The sequence below is a fragment of the Passer domesticus genome, chromosome 2 (genome assembly GCF_036417665.1).
Source record: "Passer domesticus isolate bPasDom1 chromosome 2, bPasDom1.hap1, whole genome shotgun sequence".
Classification (NCBI taxonomy): Eukaryota; Metazoa; Chordata; class Aves; order Passeriformes; family Passeridae; genus Passer; species Passer domesticus.
Genome location: NC_087475.1, coordinates 105,126,172 through 105,147,297, shown reverse-complemented (window position 1 = coordinate 105,147,297; position 21,126 = coordinate 105,126,172). Strand labels below are relative to the sequence as shown.

Here is a 21,126-nt window from a genome sequence, read left to right as displayed (position 1 = left end):
GGGATGGCTTCTAGAACATGTGTAGGTGGCAAACTGCACTTTCAGGTAGACAATGAAACTTTTTGAGCAAGCTGACCAGGTAATCCCAGGCATTATATGGCTATTAAAGATATTCCTGTGGGCGTATTACACATGCCTGAACATCCGTGGCATCATCCTGTGCAGATCTACTCAACCTCACCTGTAGTCTTTGGGAAATATATGTGACCAGTGTGTCTGTTAGTCCTGTGGATGGTGGACCACAGGGACTCTTGGACTAGGAATGGGAGAACCACAAACAGGTGGTTTACAGGTCACTTTCAGAAATACCTATCTCTCTTCAGGCATGTGTGCACTTACCCCCACACTTTTGTCTATGCACTCTCCTGCTGCTTTTGTTGCTCCAGCCCTTGTCCTGTGCTGAAATTCTATATAGTTTATAAAGTAATAACTAAAGTAATTAGAATGTTTTAGAAACTAGTAAAAGGAATTTAGAAACTAAAGTAATACAGAATGTTTTCTCTCTTTCTAGATTCCCTTCCAGAACCTAAAATAAGTTGCAACACCAGTGATGGTAAACTTGTATTAAACTGTACAGCAAATTTCCCGTGGCTTCTGAATTACACTTGGAAGCTCAATAACAATCCACAGAGTTATCCGAACCAGGAGCTTTCCATCCCTTTGCAGAATGTTGATATTACCACCAATGCTACATGTATCATTAAATATTCACAAACGGAAAGGAGCTCTGAAATCTCTTTGATGCAATGCCTTCCAGAAGAAAAAGGTAACAAATGTGTCACATTGCAAACACAGGTCTGAGAGGTTTGTTTGGGAAGCAGCATGGCCTTTGTAAGGTTTCTCCTGACTTCCCAGGAAATTGAATTTAAAGAGTAAAAAGCATCAGAAGTGATTTGTCAGCTAAAAGTGTGTATAAAGTTTATGAAAAGTATAAGGATGACAGTTTGATCCCCCCAGAGAGATACTTTTTGCAGGGATCTCCACAGAACAAAACCTTTAGCCGTGACTTGATTGAGTAATAATAAAGATTAGAAGGTCTTATGTAATTAATGCTAGGAACTTGTCCTTTTTGTACTGCTCTCCATGAATTGGAGTGAAACTGTTCAGCCATTTCAAGTGAGTCATCTAGCAGCCATAAGATCAAATAATTTCTCATCTAGCATGTACGTGAGTCAATAAGCATAGTTCCTTTCTCCTTCATGGAGAGGTATAAGATAGAAAAGACAATTTTCCTCCTGTTGCTTATTGCTTTGGGACAGCCTTCAGCTTGAGGCTTGAATTTTTAGGGTTTCTTTAAACAGAAAGTGAGAATATATTTGGAACCATCTGGTTTGTAGGGTGCCTAAGGCAGTCCCTAACTGACAAAAGTTCTCATTTCTGTGCAAAAGTAATTGTCATGATTTACTATTGCAGAATTCTTCCTTTACTGGAGAAACTTGTTAGATGTGAGGCATGTGGCAGGTTGACCATGGCTGGTTGCCAGGTGCCCTTCAGACTAATCTGTCACTTCCCCTCCTCTGTGGGGCAGGAAAGATAAAATGTGATAAAAGGCTTATAGGTTGAGGAGGCAAGGACAGAGAGAGATCATTTGGCCATTCCCATCGCAGGCAAAACAGACTCGACTTTGGGAAAATGAGTTTAATTTATTGCCAGTCAAAATTAGAGCAGCATGATGAGAAACAAGAGCCAATCTAAAACACCTCCCTGAAAACCCCTCCTTTCTTCCCAGACTCAACTTCGTTCCCAATATCATTACCTGAGCAGATCTCCCTGAGCAGCACAGGGGGATGGGGAATGGGGCTTGAGTCAGCTCATTATACGTGTCCTTCCTCCTCAGGGGCAGGCCTCCTCACACTCTCCCCTGAGCCAGTGTGGGGTCCCTCCCACAGGAGACAGTCTCCATGAACTTCTCCAATATGAGTCCTTCCCACAGTTCTTCATGAGCTGTTCCAGTGTGGCTTCTCCACAGGGTCACAAGTCCTGCCAGAAAAGGTGTCCAGTGTGGGTTCCTCTCTCCATGAGGCCACAGGTCCTGCCAGGAGGCTGCTCCACTGTGGGCTTCCCATGAGGTCACAGCCTCCTTTGGGCACCCACATGTTCTGATGTGGGGACCTCCATGGGCTGAAGGGGAATCCTTGCTCCAGCACCTGCATCTCCTTCCACACTGACCTTGGTGTCTGTTGGGCAGATTCCCTCACATATTGTCACTCCCCTCTCACCCTTGCTGTTGTTGCCCAGCAGTTTTTCCCTTTTCTTAGAAGTGTTATCCCAGAGACACTAGTCACGCAGTCACTGATGGGCTCTGCCTTGACCAGCAGCAGATCCAGCTTGGCATTAGCTCTGTCTGACATGGGGCCAGCTTCTGGTACCTTCACACAGAAACCATCAAAACCTTTCAGTGCAAACCCGATACAAGATATTTGCTGAAATTTCATTTGTTTGAAATCTGGCTCAGCCTTTCACAGGCCAAGAACTGGAATAGCCATTACCTTTCAAGTGGTGATGTGCCCTCACTGAAATGAGGTACTTAACATGTAACTGTCCTGGAGATGGCTCAGGGTTTTGCTAATAACTGACTTTGGTGCATTAATTTATTGAGCTTACTTTTTTAAAAATAGCTATAAAGCATATTTGGGGTTGTAGCTCTCCTGGACTAGTGTATAATACAGTTGCTTTCTAACTAACCGGTATGATTTCTTTTTTTTTTTTTTTTTTTTTTTTTTTTAAAGGAGACAGTTCTCACAAACGACACAGAAGTATTCTTATTTCCCTCTTTATTGCATTTGTTATCCTAGTGGTAATCCTAGAATTCCTGCGCAGGAAAGGTATGCATAACACTTCCTAACTGAGCTTTATGTGCTTCCAGATTATACTCATCTCATGTTCTGTAGAATGTGTGAAAATTTCTGACCATCAAGTGTTTTGTAAAATCAGTAGAAGAAACAAATCCAATTTAGGCAAAAATGAATAGATTTGAAGGAAATAATGTACTGGACTTTGTTACATTCTATCACTAGGAAACACTGCAGTTTGCATTTGCCTAGTTCTCCTTCAGACTGGATGTTTGATTTACAGTGTGTTTCTACTTACCAAGTATTTGTAGCTTCTCCCATTCTTACCTGAGTGTGTTTTCACAGCCTTTTTTAAGAGCATTATAAAGCTGGCCTCAAGATCACATTTACTGTTGGGCCAGGCTTCTACCAGATCTGAATATCATCTGCTGAGTCCAATCTGACAACTCAGTGTGGTCAAGTGATAAATGGAACCTTCTGTGCCTCCTGACAGCTTGTGTTGCCATCATCTTGGAGTTCTGTATTTGTTTTTCGATCCATGCCTACACTGAATTCAAGTATCTTTTTTGTAAATCTGACCGTTTAATCAGAAATAGTAATTATAGGCTGTCACTGTATCTTTTTCTGCCACGTTTTTGGATTTCTATGTTAAATTGTCTTCTGATTTGAAAAAGAGTGGCACAACAACTTTTCTCCTTGTGTTGGAGAGAGTCCCAAACAGGAATATATTTCTTCACCCTATGCCTGCTCCGCATGGAAAATTCATGTTGACTTCCAGATGGGGTCACCACTTGGAGGTGGCTGCAGGGGGAAGAGTACTGGGGACATCTCCCATCTGGGAAGGACTAATTGATGATATTCTGATCAGGACATAAATAGATACATATTGCATGTGGACCTTTTGCTTTCCTGTTCATTGTCCATTTAGTTTCTTTTGGCATGGAATCATAAAATAAACTAGGTGGGAAGATATCTCTGGAAGTTTCATCCAACTTGCTGCTCAAAGCATGACCAACTTCAAAGCTAGATCAGGTTGCTTAAGGCCTTGTCCAGTCAAACTTTGAATAGTTCCAAGGCTGGGATTTTCCCAGCCTGTTTCAGCACGTGTTTAAATGCGAATCACTCTTGTAGGGAAGGGTATTTTCCTTATTTCTGTTAGGGATTGCCCTTTGGCAACTGATAGACATTGCCTGCTGTTTTTTTCTGAGAGGGGTTTCCTTTGTCTTCTGTAGTTAGTTGTAGACTGCAGTCAGCCGTCATCCTCTTATCCTTCTTCTTGAGGCTGAACAAACCCAGTTCTCTCAGCACCTCCTTGCTCAGCTCCTGCCCCTAGACAGCTTGGTGGACATTTGCTGGACTAACTTCAGAAAGATGGTGTTTTTACATTAATTGGCAGACTAAAACTGGAGAGAGTACTCCACATGTGGTGTCCCAAATATCAAATAGAGATGAGGAATTATTTGTGTTGATGGGCTGACTGCGATTCTGCTAACACAGCCCAGTATTTGGAAGCCTTCTACTGCAAGGGCACATTTTTCTGTGTAATGTTGAGCTTGTTCATGCTTTCAGGTCCTTTCCTGCAGAGCTGTTTCCTAGCCAGGCAGAGCCCAGCCCGTAATGGTCCATGGGGTGACTTAAAAGATTCAGGAATTTGCTTTTCTGCCAGCATGTTTCTCTAGGTTGTTGAAGTCAGTTTGAGTGGCAAGCCTGCTTTCCAGCATGTCCCTTACTCTCCCCAGTTTGATATCATGTGCAAACTTTCTGAAAGTGCCTTCTGTGTCCTTGTTTAAGTTGGTGGTGTTAAACAACACTGCTCTTGGTATTAACACACAAAGAATGTCACTCAAAACTGACCATCAGTTAGAATCAAAACAATTCAGTTAATTCCCTTGAAACAATAAGGGTCTGAACATGCAAGAAAACAAACCTGTTATACCGTGGTAGGATAAACATGGCACAGGTATAACCAAACAGCAGAAGTTTGCTGTTTTAAGTACAAGACATATAATCAGAAATTATTAAGCTCCACCTTAGATTTGATTATATGTGTTCTGACTTGCTGTCACAGGAGACCCTTTCTGTTGATCTCTCACTGACTGTCTTTCCCTAAAAAGTATTTCATTTTTTGTTCTTCTTCCAAGTCAAGTATTCAGTTTCATGTTTTCAGTGAAGTGTATTATTTTTTGGTTTGGGGGTTGAAGAGGGGGATGGAATGGATGGAGGCTGTCAGCAAGTTTCCAAAGGTGCGAAACTGTTTCTGAGTAATTTCTCCAATTATTCTATTTGTGTGCAGGTATAATTAAATGTGGAATAAAAAGAAGGACTGCTCAGAATAACAGTCCAGTGAATGGCTCAGGTAAGATAGTGTCAGAAATGTGTGGAAATCAGGCTGGTGCTTGGTCTGGGCTTGTCAGTTTCTATTCTGTGTCAGTGTAATCTTTCATTGGAGAGGTAAAGGAGTAAGTTTTCTGTGAGTGTAGTTATTTTTTCCAGGTCATTAATACATACTTTCTAAAACAAATAAATTTCTTTATAGGAGAACATGAGCAACTTTTCCCTGGGAACAGCCAACAACAATCTAATTCAGAGGGAGGTAAGAAACCTGTATTGGGGTATTAATGTTTCTAAACACCTGCTCTTGGTTGGAGCAGGGAGTCTGATTTGTTCCGACCCTTTTTTGCAGGGTCTGAGCTTTTGAATTGGTTTTCAAAGTGTGCACATGCAGAATCAAAATCTCACTTGAGGTCCAGTATTGGATGATTATAGGGACCTGCACCTAGTGAATGTGTTGGTGGGGCTGGCAAAGATACTGACAGTGAATGGCCTGAGATTTTCCTGGTCAGGAGCTGTCTTTGGAGGTGAAATACCTTTCTATGTATATATACATAGAAATACAATGGAGAACTGGGGCTGGCCTCAGGATGAGGGCTGGAAAAGTGCACACTGTAGGGCAATCTGTCGTTCCTCTCTTCCTCTCCAGATCTCTACCTGGGCTTCTGCTCTCCATTCTAATCTGTACTGAGGTGGTTTTTTTTTGGCGGGGGGGGGGGAGGTTGTTTGTTTGTTTTGTTTTTTGGGGGTTTTTGTTTATTTGGCTGTGGATTTTTTGTCTTGTTTTTTTCTTATTATTTTGTTGGAGTGTTTTGAGGTTTTTTTACTTCCTTAATTTGCAGCAAGATTGCGCTGTTTTCTGGCTTCTCGTGTGTTGGGGTGTGGAAATCACTCCATATAGTGAGCAGCTAAGGAAGGGGGCAACTCCTTTCGTCTGTGCCCCTTTCATAGGGGTGAATTTGGCTATCATATTCTAGCTTTGACATATATGAATTTTTTTTGCCAAGATTGTGGTCTGTTTTTAGGAACCAAACAAAATTAACCCCCAAGGCAGTCAAGCAGACTGGGGAGAGCAGGGGAAGATTCTTAAGAAATGTTCTGTTACCAGACCAAACAGTTTTTCAGTGGGGGATGGCCAGAGCTCCTGCCATCAGGTGGGAGGCTCAGTGGCCTCTTGGACTGTTCTGGTGTTGAGCTCACAGTGCCTTCATGTGGGTGCTCAGTCTGGTACCTTACATTTGTTAAAACTCTGGTTTCTAGCCCATGGTTCAGAGAGCCTGCTGAAGTTGAGACTATGGGTGAATCTGAAAGTGAGAAAATTAGGAGTATGGGTAGGGAAAAAAAACCCCATTAAATCCCCCAAAAAACCTAATTTTGATACTGCACTTAAATTTGCTTTAGAATGGTTCTATTAAAGATTCTTTAAGGTCTGCAAAGAGCAAGGGTTGAAAGTTACAGTGTTAGTGCAACACAGATGAAGTAAAAAAAGTAGATGCACATTCTCTTCTCAGCTATCTCTGGCTCTTTATGGCAGATCTGTGCAGCTTTACCAATAGATCTACATTGGCAAGACTTTTGTAAAGTTGTAGGCATAAATATAAACAATGTTGTCATGGTCTGGACCTTAAGTGGTTGCTGGAGGGAAGTTGAAGTTGAAATTAATTGTGAGTCCTTAAAGTGGCATAACATAGTGGTTCTCAGGAATATCTTTAAAAAGTGTTATGATGAAGTTATCACTTTAAGGCTGAGTTGCATATTTTGCAGACTATTGTGCCACGTCCATACATGTTTCTGGAAAAGGATTTCTGTTTTCTTGCAGCTGCGTTTTCACACACTGTTCAATGTGAGAATGAAAACCCTGAAGCAGGTAACAAGTGAGATGGAGCCCTAAACCAGAGGAGTATGAAGGGGAAAAGTAATTTTGCAGATGGCCTTCTGTAGTCCAGGCCATGTTAGCATGTCATGGCATACAGAGTTTGCCATTCCCTTGCTGGCCTAGAAGAACCTGTTGCTTTAGGAACGGTAGATGTTGATGTGTAGATCAGTAGAGGACAAATCAGAAAGACCTGGAGGCTGTGTTTGGTAATCAACCAGAGCAACACCTTCTTGGGGCTTTATCTTCCCTCTTGATATGATGAGAATGATGCTGCTTTTGCCATCTGTGGGGAAAAAACTAAACATGGAGGAAAGATAAGAGCCTCATCACCAATTTAGAGATGGGATACTTACCAGCTTGCAAAATTCATATTTGGGAGACACTTAATTCAGAAATGTGCTTCTCTATGGAACAAAGCCTGCTGTATCTTCCATTTGCTTTATGCTTTAGGAAAGTCTATTGACTGCATTCATCAGTCAGTTAAGCAAAGCTCCAGTTTTGTTTTCTTAGTCCAGTCAGTGCAAATTTCAAGGAAGTTCTGGGACCTGTATTTTTTCTAGAAGTTCTTTTAACTCCAAAGGGCTAGTGAAATTCAACATTATTGTTCAACTCGAGAACAAATGGCGGTTTTTTCTCCAGTCTTTTGCACTAGTGATTCATTCACTCACTAACTCTTCCACCATTTCCACAAGTGGCTAATAATAAGGGATGGGAGAAGGCAGAAGTCTTTCCTATAAAGGAAAAAAATCACCAATTATGACAATAAGGAAAAAGAAACTCAAAAAAAATCAGAAGCCCCTAGGGTTTGCTGTTTATTCTCCCTGCATGGCTTGTAATGGGTATGGAACAGCTTTCTTTCATCTGAAGAAACAGGGATTGTGTAGCTGATGGAGAAGGTGTGGTGCACTGCAGGACTGTGTCATCACTTGTGTAACTGTTTCCATATACATAGACATGGGTATAGGAAAAGGAGGCTTATTTTTCACCTGAGTTAAAGTAGAAAGGAGGGAAACACACAGTTCAGGCAAGAGAGAAATCAGGTCCATAGATAAAGGTTGTGTATTTGGACATGAGATGCAGAATAGAATGGGAACATCAGACAGGGGAGTTAGTGCACCTCTGTGCAGGGCAGCCAGCAGCACCTGGGGAACAGGCAGCCACTGCTCTAGGGATGGGAAATAGCAGACAAGGCTATGATGTCCTCTGAAACGTGTGTGCAAAGCAATTTCAAGCAGGACTTTTGCTGGTAGCACAGCAGTACTTAACGTGCAGAGGGGAAGGTGTGCTCTGAGCTCTGGGCTGCACAGAGCAGTGGCCTGTGCTGGGGAGGGGCAGAAGCAATGGGCTGTGCTCCTGAGGACTGCAGTTGTTCTCTGATCTCTTTTCAGACAGAGTATTGAATGAGAATGACAGGACCCTGAAAGACAAGCAGATAGTTAAGAATGGTGTAAATCAGGAAGGTAAGTGCCTGTTCTATGGAGCAGTCAGTGTTACTGACCCTGCAGGAAAACTGGCCATGATCCCTTCATAGAATCATAAAATCTGGTGAGTTGGAAAGGACACATCAGGATTGACTCCAGTTCCTGCCCTTCAGATGACACCCGAAAAATCACACCATATCCCTTGAGAGTGTTGTTCAAATGCTCCTTGAATTCTGTTAGGCTTGGTGCTGTGACCACTTTCCTGGGGAGCCCGTTCCAGTGCCCAAGCAGCCTCTGGGAGAAAGAACCTTTTCTTGATATCTGGCCTAAACCTCCCCTGACTCAGCTTCCTCTAGTACTGTAACTGGTCATGAGATGAGGAGATCGTACCTGTCTCTCCTCTTCCCCACACGAGGAAGTTGTGGACTGTGGTGAGGTCTCTCTCCAGTCTCCTCAAGGCTGAACAGAACAAGTGACCTCAGCCCCTCCTCAAAAAGGCTTCCCCTCCAGACCCTTCACCATCCTCATGGCCCTCCTTTGGATGCTTTCCAGGAGCCTTTCTATATTGTGTATGCACGCAGTAACCGTGCAGATGGCCATGATATGAATGAAGGAGGTAAGTGCCTGGACTGCGGAACACTCTTTGTTCAGTGTGACTTTTGCCTAATGCCACCTAATGGATGGCACCCCGGGCACTGAGTGCTTGTGCACAGCCTGTGCTTGGCCTTTACAGGGTGGGTGAGGGATTGTGAAGATAGTGCAGATCAGGAGTGGAGGAGAGAAGGGAGGTGTTGGATGGTGATCCCATGGGAGTGAGGCATGTTGGTCAGGGTTACTATTGTTGCCAAACAAATGGTCCAAATCCCAGTCAGTGTTCTTGATGCATCTGGGGCAGAGAGGCAGAGTGTTGTGAAGTCCAGGATTGTCTGAGTATTGCCTTTGTCCTTGCAGAAGTGACCCAGGAGGCAGAAGGTGAAAATGGGGGGCACCCGGTCAACTCTTCTAGCTGCACTGAAGAAGGTATGTGAGGGTGAAGCTCTCTGTCCTGGGAGAGTGTGCTGACTGACACAGAGGCTGACTGAATTGATGTTCCTTTCTTGGAAAAAAAAAGGGAAAAATGTCATTTTGTCTGTTATACAGTCCTTACTTGAGTGGTGTAACTGTGGGCCTCCCATACTAATTTCTGATTTTTGTATTGCAGGTAAGTGGTCACCAATCCTTTTGTGATTGTCTACCACATCAGTAAAATACTTCAAACATGCACACCAAATTTATGTGTATTTATAAGTTATATATAATTATTACCCTATTCAAGTATGGCGTACATTATAAAATATGCATAAAATAAAAATTTAAAAATTATAATGATGAAGTAAATAGTACTTTTATTTTTAAAATTTTATTACTGCTGCAGAATTATGTTTTTAATGGACTGCCTTGTGCACATCCTCTTTCGAGTCTGCTGGTGCAGATAATCAATTTAAACGTTCTCAAAATGCACAGCAGTGTGAAAGCAAGTGGCACCTTACTGCTGCAGTTTTTTGTTTTACCAAGTTTGCCACTTCTGTTGAATTACCAACCAAGCAATTGTGTCTATAAATTCTGGTATTTGCTGAAGATAATGCTGAAAAGAGGGGTGAAAAAATCTCCGAATATGAGAAAACATGGATGAGTGGGAAGGTGGGAGAGAGTTAGGGCTGAGTATAAAAAACCTGACTCTGTGATGCAGACAAAACTGCTGATGAACCTGTCATGAAACCAGGAAACGGACATGGAACAGTCTGCAGAGCTGCAGAGGAAGGTGTGGTGTGTCGTATGAACTGAGTCAGATCCTGTTAGTTGACAATGAGTAATACTGAAAGCCAAATGAAGTAACTCAGTGTATTATTCCTGGGCCACATGATGTGCTGCTTTGCTGGGCTAACCAACTGTGCTCCTGCATCACCCTTAAAGGTTTAACATCTGAAGCTGGTCTGGTTGTTATGTCATGCGGAGGCACCAGATGCAGCTGTGCTTGCTTCAGTTCTGTTTGCAAACTGTGTGAGAACAGAACATTTCGTGTGTTCTGGCGGTAGGTGGGGTAATGAAAACTGATGCTTATCCCTCAAGCTATAAAGTGACAGAACCCTATTTCATATTCAGACCCTCTCACTGCACAGACATGAGAAAATAGCAAACAAACACGCACAGACATAACTGGCTTTTTGATCGTGTTCTTTAGTATCATCACTAAGGTAAAGCAGTAAACCTGCTTGGATTTTAAACACATGAATCATAAAAATACTTCAAGCCTACCCAGGGACCTTATGAAAATCAGGCTAGGGACAGCTTTCTTTTTGTTATCACCTACAGAGTTGTGTACCATATGTCACCATACTCTGCTCTCCTAGACCATCTCCTGACATCTTGTCCTGGAGTGATGCTGAGCTAGAGATTAGTTGAAGGGACAGGAAGTGCTATCAAAATGGGACCAAAGAGCATGGTGTCCTGGCTCATCCAGGTGGCTCCCCTTGTAGAGTTGCTATGTGTGCAACACCAGTGTAAGTGGGCTTGTGGGTGCTTTGCTGGAAACCAGCCTGGTTAGAGGCTGATGCATGTTTCATGTGATGAGTTAGGCTGGGCATGTAGTCTTGAACTTCCTACACTGTAACTTCCCTTGGCCTTCAGTATTCCTGTCAAATAAGAGCTGTATTTTCAATCTTCAAAAGAGAACTCCAAAAGCACCTGGAATTATTGTGTGGAAGAAATAGCAGCAGCAACATATGCATACGTGATGCACAGCTGATATTGAGATTATAGACATAAAACATTTGAAAGGAAGTGGTGTCTCAATTGCCTGATTATGTGATCCAAAGTCATGGAGTCAGAACAACTTCACAGGTTACCAGCTGCTTAGCAGGTGGCTGGTAGTAAGTAATAAATGTTCTAAAAGTGGTCCAGTTGGAATGTACCTAATTATAAAGAGGTAATTTGGGTAAAATGTTTAGGGGCCATCAGATACCATTGGTCATGTACCTGCTCTGACTGGATTGTTATGAGTCATGTGACAGTGTCTTGGTGCATCTTCACAACACCTCGTTAGTATCTAAAGCCTGCAGTATTCTCATGTAGTTCAGTTTCTAGAAGACCTAGTAATTTACCCGTGTGCTTTTCCTATTCTTTTGTTTCAGATCTTAAAGCATAAGCAAATAATTGCTTTGTTGCTCAAACAAATATGGAAGAAAAGTGGTAGAATTCAGTGATGAAGTAGGTGCTACCTTTTCACTTGAAGGGCTTCCACAAGCAATGAAGTTGTCAGAGCTGCATCAATAAGCCCCTTGAAGACAGGCTGAACTGTTTCCAGTGTCTATTTTTCTTCTTCAGGAAAGACAGCCTCCTTTCCTAGTGTTACTATGTGAAGACAAATAGCATAAATCATGGACAAAATCTTTTGAATTATTTTATGTATGGTTTTAACAAGCCATATGTTTTGTTATGGTTTGTTATATAGTGTGTTTTATGGTTTTTTTTTTTACTAACACACTAAAACCTCTTTGTAGTTAATATTTAGAGATTCACAAAGTTTTATATATTTGCATGAATGTTGTCAAATCAAAAAATGATTGGTTTTCACTTTTTTTATCAGTGCCTTTTTACAGTCAGAAAAAAAACTTCATCATTCAGCAGGCCAGATGGGTTTGCACTGGGAAGTTTGCATTTTCTAGTCTTGGTTCTGGACAAAACTATGTCCTAGATTTCCCAGGTGCCTGGTAAATGGATCATCTCCTGACAGTGGTTCATTCTGTGATAAAACTACATTTCAGCTTGGTGCACTGGAACAAAGATGTTATTAACAACAGGTTTGGGCTTTTCTTAAAGCTTTTTATATTTTTTGAACTTTTAGGACTTTTCATATTTTTCTAAGAATTTCATCTCACTCCTAGGAAATAATAGTATGTTTTTAAGTTGCTTGAGACTAGAACAAAAACTTGAAAACTGAAGTTGTGTTATGTAATGAAGTTTAGAAGGAATCAAAAAGAAAAATGCCATGCATTAGTATCTTCAGAACATCAAGCTATGGAGTGTTTTTCATTATGTTTACATGCTGACTGTTTAAGAAATTTGAAAGCCAGTTTGGTTCATTTTGAACATGGTATGTGTAAAGAATCATGAAGGTTTGACACTGGTAACTGAAGATCAGAATCTTCAGCTTTCCCCTTGTTTTGACTTTTGTCCTTTCCACTCCCACAGCTTCTTCTTCTATTTGCAGCTGTACTGCATGAGTGTACAGCTTGTATACTGTAAACTGTACAAATGTTCAAAAGTCTCTTTTGGTAGGACTAGACCTTTTATGTCTACTGTTCTCTGTAAATGTAATTTATAAAAAAATATTTAAGATGTAAAAAAACCTTGTCTTGTCTTTTTGTAATATATGCATGCATTTTTTTATTTAACCTTAAAAGTTACTAACTGATCCACAACCAAAACGATGTATTTTATACAGGTTTGTTTTTTTTTTTTGTTTGATTGCTGGGTTTTGGAGATCACTGTTCCTGATCCAAGTGTCCTTATCCATTCCACCTTCAATAAATTTATCAGGATAATGCTGTCTGCTTCTCAATAACTTTTTAACAAGTCTCCACACAAATATATCCTTTGTTGTGGTTATCATGGTAAAACCTGTAGCTTGTTTGCCTGCTTGGGCAAAGCCTTCTTTTCTGTTATTAATGTGAGAAATTATAGTAAAAAATGTTGGTAGAACTGGCTGAAACTAGTTCCAGAAACTATACCAGTTTGTGTCATGGTCTCCATTCATCCCATGCAATTTCATACTAAACAACACAGAAAGGTCTCATTATAGTGTGGTTTTGAAAAGTCTTTGACAGCTGGTATAACTGACATTGTTTCCAAAGCAAGAAGAACAGTCTTCAAAAATAGTAGGCAGTTGTGGTTAATTAACCTCAGTTGCTGGAAGTCTTCAGAATAGTTTGTGGAATTTTGGAGCTTGATCAGAAGTAGAAAAACCCATTTACATGGCAGGCTGACATAAGACCAAGAACTACAGGCCCTACAGTCTCTCACTGCCAGCTTTCACCCTTTTACCTTGCACAGGTTCTTCTGTGCATGAGAAACTTCTGGTAGAACAGCAAACCACAGTTTTCAAAGCAACAGTGAAGCTTTTTTGTTAATTACTCTTGTTGTTTCTTTGGTTTTATGAGGGGTAGATTTTGGGGTTTTTTTCCTATAAGGATGTGAAGTCATACATTTGTGAGAATAAATTCACCTGATTTCCTGCTGGTTTTGGTGACAGTATTTGCAGTGCCATTTCCTGCGTTCTCTTCAATTGTCCTCACAGTAACTAAAGAAGAATAAACTTTGTTTTGCTGTGAAAAGCTTCTGTCCAATCTTACTTGACAGTGAATGGAAAAACAGGCAGTTTTCAATAGCAGAGAGTAGAAGCTCACTTGGAACACAGTTACTTCTGGCCTGTGAAAAACTTGAACCCAGGAAATGCTGACTGTATTTCAGGAACTGAGCCTGCCCTCCAGCATCCTTGATGCTGGTAGTAAGACCTGTGTTTGTTAATAAGCAAACTCAGAGTGTGTAGAGGCTGCTGTTAAGTACTTGTGCTCATAAGTCATAGCCTGACTGATTCCTTGGTCCTGACTCTCCTTGCTTTATGCCAGCTTTAACCTTTGAAAGCAGTGACTACAGGAGATGTTGTTCCTAATTAATCCCAGAATAAATGAGATCAGAGCTCAATATCTGCTGTAGAGCTGGAAGTGTGGATTTTGGTCACAAAACGCATGCCACAGTTGTGCAGGCAGCTTCGTGTTGTGCTGACATGCCCAACTTTCAGTTGTTTGCAAACACACTGTGCTGGATCTCTCTGTGCTGGTTGAAAAGTTGCATCTCATGCATCAGACTGGCTGTGCAAACGTTGGGAACAATCTCTTACAGATTCCAGTGTGAAAGCAGTCCTGTGAGTTGAGACAGCCTTCATCGGTGCCTAAGAGATAGCTTCATATGGAGCTGCACAAGCAGAGATGAGAGGGTTGGCTTCCAGGAGCAGGACTGCAGCAAAAGCTTGGGACAGCAGGAACACCAGCAGGCAGCGTGGCTGCCTTGTGAGCTGACTTGTATCTGTGCCTTAAATCCAGGGACTGATTATGCCTGGCAAACTGCAAGGAGGTGACACACGCCATGTGTGGCATCCTGCTGCTGGAACACAGGTTTGCAATCATCTTCAAGCAGTAGCAGCCTAATTTAGGGACACCCAAAGCAAAAGGGCGAGGTGGGCATGTGTGCTTGACCACATCTGTGTGCAGTTTGAACTGTGGGGCAGGTACAAGGACATGAAACATTTCTAGGGACCCAAAGGAGCATGTAGCAAAATTCTGAGGAACTTTGCCTTAGGCATGACCTCAAGGGAATTTTCCTCCTTAAAAGGTGGTGAGTAGGGTTAATTGTGGGGCACCATGTTGGCCAGTGTGGCTTAACAAGTACAGTCATGGGAGAAACCAGTGTATCCTGTGCTCAAGGACACATTTAAATTTCTTATCTATGAAGTTTCATATGAAAAATGCAGCTGCTTCTTCATCCCTGTTGGATATCTGAGAATATGCTTGTGGGTCACAAAGCTTATCAACCTTTTCTATCAGCTGTGCCTCTCTACCTAGAAAAAAAATAATTCCTAGCCTTATAAATGGCAAGTTTCTTTCCAATATAAAATGTGTTTTGCTCTTCTATCATATACCAGTTACATTTGTCTTTATATTGCTTTTCACTGGGGAGTATCAGTGCACTTCAAGTATGTAGTTTGGATTCTCTTTTGCTTCCTGGGGAAGAGAGGGGAGAAGAGAGTGTAGAGTTGGAGCAGAAAGATGGAATGTAAGTGAACAGAACAATCAGTGATTGGTGGGGGTAAGTGCAAAAAAGGTCCAGAAATTCTGTGCAGAGTAACGCAAAATAGACAATTTTAGGGCTACAAACATAAATTAATTCCAGAATAACCTTTTTTAGTGCTGGCCTTGTACTGCAATAAGCTGTGTCTTGCAGTCCTGGCAACAGATATCGGCATTTTCCACTGATATCGGCATTTTCCTCTAGGTCCAATTGAGAATCACATTTTCAGATGTTTCACTTCCAGTTGCAAGTGCTCAGTTTTAAGTAAATGTTAAGCTAAACTAAACAACTAATTTAACTAAACTAATCACCTTGATGGTGGTGTCTCAGAAAGACAACGCTTGAAAAAGAGGCAAGAAGATTTAAGTGCCAGAATGGCAGCCTGAAGTTCTGTGTGTCTGGGTGACATTGCTCTGCTGGGGTAGGACTTAGATCCAGCAGTGCAGGAAATTATTCCCAGCTTCCCTCTGCTGTGTGGAGTGTGAAGCTTCCCAAGGAAGGCTATTGATTCAGAGGGAGAGAAAAAGGCTCCTTGAGATTAATCACCTATGGATTAGCTGTTTTGCATTAAGAGCTGTAGGAGGCAGGTTGCTGCCCACTTACTCAATGGGCATTTGGTGACACTGGGGGTGATTTGCCAAGTGGGATGGTTGGTTGTAGATGTTTTCAAGGGCCAATATAGTTGGTTTTTTTCCTAGAGAAATTAGAAATTGGTGAGACATTCAATATTTTAACTTATCTTTAGGACATCTGAAAGAGGGGCCTGTATGTGTGGGGAATTGATCTCACCAACCTAAACAGGATTTAGGGTAAAGCAAAGCCAGCAGGCATGATGGGCCAAAGCATTTAATAAGAAAACTGTAAGGAGCTGGCTGTGGGACTTTGAGGTTGAGAGCCAGCCCACAGGGATGGGAGACTCGTTCCCTCTGAAAAGATGTTTTGACTCAGGGATGCAGCAGATCACATCTCCCTTTATATCTACTCTGAAGTGCGCCAGGGTCCTGGGAAAAGCTGCACTAGCTTCCAGTGGTGTGGACCTGCTTGGTTCCTGTGGCCAACCTAACAGGCAAAAAAGGTCATGGGAAACAATACCTAATTTGGGATCACTGTTACATGATCTCTAAGTAAACAACCGTATGGAATGCAGTCAGACTACAGTTCTCAGGCTCCATCATGGCTCTGAACTATAAGTTTTGCAGAACGGCACTGATTAAGTATGAAAGCCCTCTGGTCAACTTTGGAATATATTAACCTGAATTCATAATATGCTTTTTCTAATCACTACAGCGTCACAGTGGTAACATGCGTATGGTGATTTGGAACATTGTAATCACTAGTAATATGCTCCACATTAATAATTATTCATTATCTGTTGTTTTTCACTTCTGTCTTTCTGAAGCCAAATAAATTAGGACAGAAGTTCGATGCAGTGGCGAAGTCAAACACTGAAAGACTAGAGATTGCTGAATTCAGTATTTTCTGCAGTCTTCCCTTATTGTTCCAGTTCCCAAAATAGACTTTTATTTTCAGCAGATTCCTGTTGTTGATAGAAGAATTATCTGCTTCAAGATTTCATTTGATTTTTTTACATTTACTTTGTGTAACCCACAAGCTTTTGTGCAAACCCCAGATGCATTTTTAAGTAAGTCACTTTCTTTCAGATGTTTTTGAGTTATAAGGTCCACATCATAGCCTCTGACCATTTCCCAAGCTGGAGTGGGGATGTGGCGAGAGGGTCCTTTCATCTTCTGAGACAGTAGGACAGCTCAAATTTGTGCAGTTGTCAATTCACCACAGACATTTGGCCAGTGTTTACCTTAAATACATATTCAGCTGAAAGTTTTGGTTTATGTACAGCATGGGGGAGCTCAAACAGATGTACAGATAACATCCAGTTTCTTCTGTTTCACTCAGCCTACGCAAGTGGCATTGTTGCTGTTTTGAGCATGTTTCTGTATGGCAATGGTCTGTAAAATTTTGGCCTTTTCAAAAGGCCTAAGTGATGCGAAGTGCCTTTTGTTCTCAGCATCCAACACCAAACAGGTTAAGGATCTTGTTGAGATGACACTGTTGAGAAGCTGAACTTTTACGGGGAATTGCATTATCAAGATACATCAGTTATACAAAAAATAATAAAAAGTCATCAATTACATTGTGATTGGCTTGAAAATCATAAAACTGTAAAGAGAAGAAACAGTGTGGGGATGGAGATCTGATAGAAGTAAATACCAGACCTAATTTTGTGAATTAGGACAGCTTGTTTGCAGCATGTGGGAACTTGGATGGCAGATTCTGGCAGAAGCACAGCAGAGCTGGACATGCTCCTCTTCCCTAGAAATGGTTTCCTGAACTTGACTGCAATTTTGTCCACTGTGGAAATATTTCCAAGTGCTTCTGATATGACTGGCCAGCAGGCACCGCTCTAAGATCAGCAATTGCTTGGCTGCTGTGGCATTCGACGAAGAGCCGTCACAATCCCTTCCAGGTTCCTCTAATGGGGGACCTGATAGCTCAAGGCACCAGTCTGGAGTGTATTTACCTGCTCCCTGACATAGGGAAGGGGTTGCCACAAGATTTACACTTGGTTACTGCAGGCAGTTCTTGGACTTCTGGGTTTCAGGACACATAGAGATAGCAATTAGGCATTGCTGGCAGGTAGTTGGACAAGAGGGACGTAATTTTAACAGATTATTATTTAATGCTCTGTGCTTGGAGGTTTCTGGAGGAGCTATCTGCAAAGAACTGGAAAAACAGATTTCCTGAGGAAAGGCTTCTGCTTCCTGAATTGGATTTAAGCCCCTGAAATACTCAGTGGCTTACAACAAAATGCCCTTGTGCAAACGTGGTCTGTGTACTCCTTAGCCACATCTAGACAGGACCTGTTCAACTGCACTTCTTTCAATACAGCAGCAACATCCCCCAGCACCCTGTGCCCCGCTTCCGCCCCTCACTGCCCTTCCCTCCATCCTCTGGTCACACAGGTTCTGATCCCAGCCTGTTAAAGCAGTGCAAAGCCTGAATACTGCAGACTAGCTCTAATTAAACCTCCCATCTGCAGAGGTAGTTTAAACAGGTACAGCTGGAACTGACTGAATTTTTCCTTTACTGCCTTCTGGGATTAGACCAGAGCAGGGATCCTGCTGCCTCCCTGGAACAGAGAGGGGAGGGAGCTGTGTAGGAAGAGGGCAGAGAAGAGGCAGCTTTGTCACCATCTGAGTGACCTTTCTGCTTTTTGGATTGAAGTGGGACCATTTCCTCTGTGTGCTGACATTTGCTCCAGCCCTGTCCTTCTGTCGCTTTCTCCATCTCCGCTTCACTTTTTAATTGCCTTTTGTTTTACTGGTTTACTCCACCCGTGCCCATGCTCCTTCCCTTCAACTTCTCTCCAGGGATTCCTCTACATGAATCTGGCCAACACAGCAGGCAGAGAAAGGACAGCCATTGATCTGCTTTTCTTACCCAGTTCTCCTCATTCCTCTATGTTAGGTCTGTCTTCTTTGAAATCTCAGGCCACTTAAGGCTTCTGCTTGAGAAGGAAAAACAGAGGTGCGAGGATCTGTTTCTTTTTTTCCCTCTTCTTGTTGCTCTGCAGATCTCCTGGGGTACTCAGAGTTTGACCTCTGTGGATTCTCACACCCTGTCTGGAGCTGCAGGAAAATCAACTCTTGAATAGCACGTAATTTCTTACTGATATTTTGTGCGTCATTTTGTTACTGTGTTTATGCAGTTGTTGCTTGCAAACAGCACGTTGTGCGTTTGGCTTGATCTCCTCTCCCCTCTCCTCTTCTCCACCCCGTTCTCGCCCTCTTGTCTTTGTTTGGTCCTAGTTTTTTCATGATCTAGACAGACTGGAGACTTCTAGGCTCCAGAAGACCTGCATTTGTAATGTAAGAAAACAAGTGGAAAAACTCTTAATCTTTTTCCATTGGACTGAAATCCTACAGGCTCCTGAATCTATTACAAAGTCACATAAAGGGCATAGGCAGCATTTTTTTTTTTTTTGGAGGTCATCTTTAAGGGGGGCGAGGGGTGGAGCAGAGACAATTCAGTTGATAAATCAAGAAACCAAGAGATAGGATTCCTGATTTCTGCTCTTGGAAATCTTTTGCCACTTGTTGGCTGTCTCACTCAGAGCTTGTCATTTTTTTTTTTGTCAAAGTTTACCTAGCTGTTAAAGAATAGCTGTTGCACTTGCCTGCAGGAGGTGATTATGGAAAAGGTAACATTTCCCTTAACGGCTGAGCTGCGGTCGATTTAATTTGCAGTTTGTTATGAAATGGTAGGTATTGTTTTACCTCTCTTCATCCCCAGGCTGGGAGAACGGGCACAGAGAGTTCCAGAGATAAATGGTGTGCTAAATAATTACAGGCCTGGTTCCCAGGGATGGTTTGAGGATTAATGGCTGTTTGTACAGCACTTCAAGATCCTTAGCTGAAATCTGCTTTGAACTCTGGGGCATTTCAGGCTGCAGGTGATGGGTACCCCCAGGCTCTGGCAGAGGCCAGTACTCAGAGTATATCACATCTTTTGGAGCAGACATGCATCTCCAGGGATGTGGCTGTGCTCCTATGTAGAATGGGAAGGTGACAAGGAGGACCTGTCCCTTCAGGCTCATTTCTTTTAAGCAGATGAGGCTGCTTGAAAGAGGGACTTGAGCATAAACCCATTCAGTGAATGCTTCTGTAGCCATCTTCCTGGTCTCTGTGTTGATTAGCAGTGTCCCAGCTGGTAAGAAGTCAGTGCTCAGCTGTCATGGATATAAGAAGCAAACAGCTTGAGTTGCCTTCTGATGCCAACCAGAGCTTCCTTGGTCTTTTCTCTTCGGGACCCCATGGGTTTGCATTAAGCCAGAACATTGCATTTCAAGTCTTTGGGGCTAATATTCCATGAATAACCATAACTTCTCTAGGCTGGGACATTTTCTGTCATTACCACAAATGAGGAAACTTTTCTGTCGGGTGCTTGCAAAGTGTTGGAGTGCCAGCCTGGCTTTTACACTTCCGTAGAAGGAAGTCCTGAGAGCATTGCTTTCTAATCTTGCAGCAGAGGTTTTCAAAGGGGAGGCTGTACTTTGGGAAGCAGTGGAAGATTAAAATGGATCCAGCCAGTTTGCACTTGTTTGACTGCAGAAGCAGCCATCAAAGGCCAGGCACTTGGGGAAAGTTCTCCCTATCCTGTGGGAGGAGCACATGCATTTGGGAAGGTCCTTGAGTGCAGCAGCCACCACAGGTGCAGGAGGGAAGAATCTCCCTGTGCCACAGGAGTCCCTCAGGGTGGTGCAGGGAGTTCAGTGCTCCCAGCATGGTCCTAAGCAGCAGATGGTGGTGCTATGTGACAAGGCTCTCGTGGCACTGAGGTACAGGGACTGTGTCCCTGCAGTGACCGTGGGGAAATGGGACAGGACATGTTACGGCTGGGGAGTCTGCACTGAACAGGTGCAAGGAGTCCATCCCAAATCCTTTGCTACTCATCTCATAATGAAGAGGAGGGGAGAACAGCTCACCTTATATATCAGGGACCTCACCAGCATTATTATTGTCCTTCTAGTTATGGAGAATATGCTGGGGAACAGATATATCATCTGATCTTTGTCCACCCTTTTTTTTTTCTTTTCTTCTCTTATAAAGCCTTGAGTCCTGGTTAGAGGCAATGCAAATAAAAGTGTCAGTTCACAGCACCCCTGCCTCTGGAGAGCAGCACACTGGAGAGGAATGAAGGGCTGTGGGAATAATAAGCATTATGTTATTATGGAGACAGAGTGAGGACAGAGGAGGAACACAAGAAAAATGCTAGGATAAGACCACACAGATGGTGCTTACGT

General features: G+C 42.4%; 1 protein-coding gene and 1 long non-coding RNA gene across 4 annotated transcripts in view; one reads left to right on the top strand and one right to left on the bottom strand.

Annotated features, from left to right (window-relative positions):
* Nucleotides 1-14,060, top strand: part of CD58 (CD58 molecule) — a 22,224-nt gene extending 8,164 nt beyond the window's left edge. The window contains exons 3-10 of one of the 3 annotated variants that reach the window (XM_064410279.1): nucleotides 512-766; nucleotides 2,730-2,825; nucleotides 5,086-5,148; nucleotides 5,329-5,385; nucleotides 6,943-6,990; nucleotides 8,388-8,459; nucleotides 9,372-9,440; nucleotides 11,591-14,060. In XM_064410279.1, the coding sequence (XP_064266349.1) occupies nucleotides 512-766; nucleotides 2,730-2,825; nucleotides 5,086-5,148; nucleotides 5,329-5,385; nucleotides 6,943-6,990; nucleotides 8,388-8,459; nucleotides 9,372-9,440; nucleotides 11,591-11,604 (674 nt within the window). In that variant the 3' untranslated portion in view covers nucleotides 11,605-14,060. The remainder of the gene's footprint in view (nucleotides 1-511; nucleotides 767-2,729; nucleotides 2,826-5,085; nucleotides 5,149-5,328; nucleotides 5,386-6,942; nucleotides 6,991-8,387; nucleotides 8,460-9,371; nucleotides 9,441-11,590) is intronic. The other 2 variants (XM_064410281.1, XM_064410280.1) reach the window with 2 other exon arrangements.
* LOC135294683 (uncharacterized) overlaps nucleotides 6,256-21,126 on the bottom strand; it is a 17,702-nt gene continuing 2,831 nt past the window's right edge. The window contains exon 3 of the long non-coding RNA XR_010356764.1: nucleotides 6,256-21,024. This is a non-coding gene — a long non-coding RNA (uncharacterized LOC135294683). The remainder of the gene's footprint in view (nucleotides 21,025-21,126) is intronic.